This window comes from Cynoglossus semilaevis, chromosome 9, assembly GCF_000523025.1.
Source record: "Cynoglossus semilaevis isolate Cse_v1.0 chromosome 9, Cse_v1.0, whole genome shotgun sequence".
NCBI classification, from domain to species: Eukaryota; Metazoa; Chordata; class Actinopteri; order Pleuronectiformes; family Cynoglossidae; genus Cynoglossus; species Cynoglossus semilaevis.
Genome location: NC_024315.1, coordinates 1505752 through 1512367, shown reverse-complemented (window position 1 = coordinate 1512367; position 6616 = coordinate 1505752). Strand labels below are relative to the sequence as shown.

Genomic DNA, 6616 nt, shown 5'->3' with positions numbered 1-6616 from the left:
TCCACCAATGGGATGGGTCTCTTTATTATTTTGTTTTAATTATAAACACGCCACATATATTGGAAAAAAAAAAGAGAAGATATTCTGAAAGTGAAGGGAAATTTAAAACCTAAAACAAAACAAATAAATCTGTTAAAAATATTGATTTTATAAATTAAAAAAAATTTACGGGTTGAAAAAAACTGATCAATTGAATCATAACAGATGTAGTGGCAGTAAAAACAAGAAACCCCAGGTAGGGGGCAGCACTGCGGCACACGTGAAAACATAAACCTTTAAACAGTTTGTGTGTAAAAACTGAGCGACTGCAGCGAAACCTTGGTTTCTTGGTTACTAAAGAGTAAGAAGCCAAAAACTGTGACTTGACAGACATGAAAAAAAACCATCAAATCACAGCGTGGAGTGTGTTGTGATTGGACGTCCGGAGGAGACGGGGGAATAATCTGGGAGCAGAGTCTGTGTTTGTGATGGACTGTTGGTGCACGTCTGCTGAAAAGGCTTTTAGGCTAATTACATGAAAAAGATGGTGTTGCTGTGTTGATCTGGTACTGACATCAGTCTCCGCCACACACACACACACACACACACACACACACACACACGGATAATAAACACAGACACACAGACACACACACACAGACTCACAGAGACCACAGACTCAGAGTCACAGACTCAGAGAGTCACAGACTCAGACTCAGACTCACAGAGTCACAGCCTCACAGAGTCACAGAGTCACAGACTCACAAACTCACAGAGTCACAGACTCACAGAGTCACAGACTGCTGCAGCTGCTGCTTTAAATTAGAGTCACTTCACAGAGTTACGTCTGTGTGTGTGTTGTCACATCTTCCACCACACTACACTTAATGATTGAGTCAATAAAGAACATCACGGTTTGCCTCAGTGCTGACGCGCCACCTGCTGACGGTGCGTTTCATTCAGTCTCTGTTTTAATTGAAGACCAAATGACAGCGAGACTTTTCTTAAAGACAGACAGGAGGCGCCCTGCTGGATTCTGACTGGCTTTTTTTTTTTCTTTTTTAAATGTAATGTAGCAGCCCCCTCTGTCGGGACACCAGAGAACTACATGTACGTTTCGCTATAAATTTCTAACAAAAATAAAAAACGTTTTACACCAACTGAAAATATAGTAATTGTTTCCCGACACGACTAACCTTTACTGATTGGTTTCCTGTTTTTATAACTACTCAGAAAGAATAGAAATATGAATAATATGTAATAATAATTTGTTTTTGACAAACTATAATATTCTTTCAAATGAATTAAGATGTTCATCTAGACTGACATGCTTCATAGAATTATTGTCTCTTACTGGAGAAGGATTCATATCTGTGAGAAGAATGTTTTAAATTTTTAAGTTACATACGAGCCATGTGTTTTTATTCCTCTTTATTTAATGTTTTTTAATGTAATCTAGCTTCACCTTCTAACACTCAACAAACAGGATATTCTGTTTAACTTTGTTTGTGCTCTCGTTAATCACTCGTTAATCGTTTTTCTTGTGTCTTTCTCTGCAGCTCTCTCCCTGTGGATCCTTGTAATGCCGAAAGGTTTGGAAAATTGGTTTTGAGTGAAAAAAGGTTTATTGTTGATGCCCTATTTTATTTGACAATGAAAAAAAATCAATGTTTTTTTTCTTCTATCTGGAGACACTTTTAGAAACCCTTACAGGTGACACAAAGGCCAAACGCTCTGCAGCAGTGGTGAGGCGGAAAAAAGATCCTTGTTAACAAAGATAAATCTCAGAACCAGACTGAGGGCGGACAAGGTCAACCGCCTTGTTAGAAAATGGGAGACAGGTGTCAGAAAATGACACATGTAGCAAACTCTTAAATGTTTACCTTTGGATCGTAGTTCTTTTTCTCAGACTTTGACAGTGACGCCCTGATGTCTAACAATTACAAAGAGTTCAACAACATGAAGGCAGAGAGAGTGTGCATCTGACAGGAGTGTTGGTACGACGGGGGGGGGGGGGGGGGGGGGGGGGGTGTCTGCTAACGGGGTGTTTGGTATATGTCTAATTTTATCACCCTAACCCTCTGTAGATGCTGCACCTAATCAGACAGTGTTTGTGTCACATATCGTCTCATTAACACGCAATACAAAACATAACACTTGGTGGCGCAAGAACAAAAACAACTGTTTTGTTTCTTTTTTTTACATTTGAACCTTTAATAGATTATTTCATGGTTAATCGCGGTTTTATTACTAATTATAGTTATTTTATCTGTGGCGCCCTCTGGCGATAACCCCGTGTATTTTACCTCCCACCTTCTTATCAGTGACCGTCCCACTACGTCTCTGTTGTTAGTTCTATAGTCTCTCTCTCTCTCTCTCTCTCTCCGTACGGCGTTACTGTTGTTTTGTTGTTGGGCTCAGTCGTCACGTCAATGACTTTACAGCATTTTCGCTTAAACTTTTAAACTATTTTTTAACTTTTTTCTCTTTTTTTTCTTCATTTTTTAAATTCTTCTTCAATCAGTCCGTGTTTATCTCAGTTTATGGTGCGGTCTAGCCAACATGGACACCGTTTGTCCGCCGGCCGGGGACTAGAACTTTCTCATCGGGTTCTTCATCCGTTCATTGTAGATGTAGACCGTCATTTATCCAACCATCTGCCCGGGAAAGTGTTTCTGAATCAGGTGGATGTAGCTCGACCGGCTCTGTTCCACCTCGGAGGTCCTATCATGAACACACTGCCTCTTGGGTTTTGCTGAACTTTTCCCAACACTGGACTCGCCATGTCGGGAGTGGTCCGCACCCTGAGCCGCTGCCTGCTCCCGGCCGACGCCAGCCGGGACCCGGGCGGAGGCAAAGAGGGGAGCCGACAGAGGGACGCGGCGCAGGAGCGGGAGGCGAGGCGCAGGAGCCGGGAGATAGACGCGATGCTCGCCCGGGAGAGGAGAGCCGTGCGGCGGTTGGTGAAGATTCTCCTGCTTGGAGCCGGAGAGAGCGGGAAGTCGACGTTCCTCAAACAGATGCGCATTATTAACGGACAGGAGTTTGACCAGAAAGCCCTGCTGGACTTCCGGGACACGATCTATGAGAATATACTGAAGGTAAGATTCAGGGAAACAACGAGGATTGAGACGAACTGAGTCCAGAGGCGGACACAGAGAGAGTGGGGGTAATAGGGCTGGGGGGGGGGGTCCAATTAAAGGGGGGGGAATTTAACAATGCCGAGGGATTTAAAATTATACAGTAGCTGTTTATCACGTAAAGGTAAACAGAAATCTTTTAAAATCATTGAAACTGAAGTATTTGGTGGAGCAGTGTTTGGTTTTCTTCTTTTGCTGCATGAGTTCACGATATTTAAAGTTAGAAAATTTACCTAATTGAACTCTGGCCACTCGATAACATTTATTTGTTTAATCATAAACTGGATCTAGTGTCATGATATATATTTAGTTTAAAAACAACAGTATTTCACAACATCCTCTGTAGTATTTCCACAGACCCCCCCCCCCCCCCCCCCCAGGTTGTTGCTGGTTTAAGGCGGTACAGACTGATCACCAGGACTGAGCCTGACGTTAAACTTGACCACCGGTTTACTGTCGTTAATCTCGATAACATTTATATTTAGCACTGACGTCATACTGTAGCGCCCCCTTGCAGGGTACAGGGGACTAGCTCCACGCTCTTTGTTTATCGATAACTAACCCACCCGTCCTGACTGATCCAGAGGCCAAGTTCATCCTGATGGACTGAGCCCTGAGGGTAGACGTTCCAGCGGAATCTTTGGAGTACGTTAGTGACAGGTGGGTGGGGGGGGAGGGGGGGAGGGGGGGGGGGTCAGTGTCAGCGGGACATCATCCTGGTCTGACGCAGCAGGGGATGGTTTCACGTCCAAATGTAACTTTCTGTTTCCAACCGTCCAGATCTGACGTATATTTTTTTTCTACTTTGTTAAAACCAGTTCAGGGTCTGAAAAACCACAGTCCCAGATTAGATTCTGGTCTGTCTTCATCTTTGTGCTACACTGCCAACGCAGATTTGAACTTTTTTAACTACATCGCGGGGTTTGTTGACACAGTACATATTTTTAACCTCCTGTGTGTGTGTGTGTGTGTGTGTGTGTTTTCTGTCTTTGTTTGCTGCGATGGCTGGGCCTCCTTCACCAGCTAACAATACCAGACTATTCCCGAGGGATGAGCACATCCGCCCTGAGTGCCACACGGCCCAGACACACACTTGATAACAGCCTGCGTTTGTGTGTGTGTGTGTGTGTGTGTGTGTGCACTGGATACCAGCGTACAGTGGCTTTTCTGTCATGGCCTCTTATCAGACCACGACCCAAACACTCAACTGTGGAAAATCACAAAGTTAAAATTGTGATTTTTGCATCATGTCATTCCACTGTTAACATGAAACAAACATATAAACAAACATATAAACAAACATATAAACAGACATATAAACTGACATATAAACTGATGGTAGTTCACAGGAAGCATCAAACATGTAGTAACAGGAATCACTCAGCTCTGTTTCAGGTTCATCATTTTTCCTTCACTCTATAGAAACCATTAACACTTTCATGTTAAGATGTCAAACTTGACAGGGTTGTCAGGTTATTTTATTTTTAAAAATCAAGCTCACAATACACTTGACCTTAATGGAGTTTTTTTTAAAACCACAACCTGGTTGGAATAGACGTAGAAATGACTTCAAATCTCTCATTAGACGTCGTTTCCTTCGACAAGGATCTAAAATCCAGGAAGGATGGACTGAAAAAGTTCTCTTTAAAGAGACACGGTCAGTGTCCAGGGATGTGACCCTGGCAGAGCAGACGACTGTTCAAACACCACATCAACACAAAGACGCACAGACAGCAGAGAGGGAGAGGATTATGAAGGAAACACACAGATTAGTGAAACTGATCACTGACTTGTTGGTCCACGGAGTAACGACGCAGATGGAAACGATTCACGGACTGTTGGTACAACGGTCGTCACGTTCAGAGTGTAACTTTATCAAGAATATTCTCAGGGAAGTCACACGACAACACATTATTACTATGTTAATCTTCACCCTAACTTTAATCTGACCTTAATTCTAATCCAAGCACCAACAACTAAATCTTGAACTTCAATGTCCAGAACTGAAAATGTCCCAAGAAGGACAGACTTCTGTCCCCACAGGAATAGTATTTTTTACTACAGCTAGACCAGTGTCCCCACTTGTTTAGCTAGACCTGATAAACACACACACACACACACACACACGGTCAGAGCTCACGTGTGTCAAATTTACACAGCAGGAACCACGTCTCGTGGTCAGCGATTTACCGTACGTTCACTGGAGGTCAAAGGTCAAGATCACTGTGAGCTGAAGTGAAGAACACGTTCCACTCCAGAAGGTTCTTGGTTTGTTCTTGACATTTTTCAAAGTCAGTTTAGTTTTGAATCAAAGTGATGATTTTGTTTAGATCAGACCAACTGTGGAAAAATGAACCCGACACGATCGCAAAGCTAGCACGGAAAGATCGTGAACAATTACAATAAAAGATCGAGATTTTTTTATATTAAATCTCTAGATTAGCAACAACACAGATATTAAATATTACATCATGTTGTTCCGTAGATTAGTTATCGCTGGTTAATCAACAGATAATCTGTTCATATATAAAGTATATTCAGCTCATATATGGACAAATATATACTGAATATAATCAATGTAGGTCGATCACTTTAAAAGTAGCTCCGAGGCCAACAACGTGTGGACACCCCCTGGTGTAGTGGTTAGCACGTCTGCCTTACAAGCAGAGAGTCCTGGGTCCAATTCCCAGATCCCTAACGGTGCCTCCAGTGGCAGACTGTGGCACTTACAAAGACTTATTCTTATTCTTAATAATAATGTTATTACTCTTAGAGTTGTTTAATGGTTTAGTTTTGTTCTCTGATCTGAGGTTTTGTGACGTCCAGTGAAACCTGGCAACAACAGCCCAATAAGAAGGAAGTCAAGTTGATTAAAATTTAAATTAAAAGGAGTGAGAAGAAGAAAAAGACACTCTGTGTGTGTGTGTGTGAGAGACCTCCCACACAGATCAGTCTACATGTTGTTGTCACCACACAAACCACCGCACACTCCACATGTGGAGTGGGAGTCTGGTGTGTTGAACAGCCCCCGCCCCCCCAGTTGATTTTAACCCACTACAGTGGATTCAACCCTAACGTTCTGCCTCGTGTGTGTGTGTGTGTGTGTGTGTGTGTGTGTCGGTGCAGGGCACGCGTGTACTGGTGGACGCGCGGGACAAGCTGGGCATCGGCTGGCAGAGCTGCGAGAACGAGAAGCAGGGCATGCTGGTGATGTCGTGGGAGGGGCGAGTGGGGGCCCCGGGCGTGGAGCCCAGTGAGTTCCAGCTGTACGTGACGGCCCTGTGTGCACTGTGGGCCGACGCTGGGATACAGGAGGCCTACGCACGACGGGCCGAGTTCCAACTGGTGAGTGTTTTGTTTTTTTAAGCAGCGCCCCCTACAGTTTGACTGTCACACACTCACACGTCTTGTACACATTAGCAGTTCACACCAATACACACAGAGATAAAGGTATCTCTGATGTGCTGGTACAGTACAGTACAGTACAGTACAGTACA

At 43.6% G+C, this 6616-nt stretch overlaps 1 protein-coding gene across 1 annotated transcript in view; it reads left to right on the top strand.

Moving 5' to 3' along the window:
- Nucleotides 1-2045: 2045 nt before the first annotated feature.
- The window catches only part of gna12a (guanine nucleotide binding protein (G protein) alpha 12a), a 13127-nt gene continuing 8556 nt past the window's right edge, over nucleotides 2046-6616 (top strand). The window contains 2 exon segments of the mRNA XM_008316291.3: nucleotides 2046-3080; nucleotides 6246-6464. Of these exon segments, the coding sequence (XP_008314513.1) occupies nucleotides 2763-3080; nucleotides 6246-6464 (537 nt within the window). The 5' untranslated portion in view covers nucleotides 2046-2762.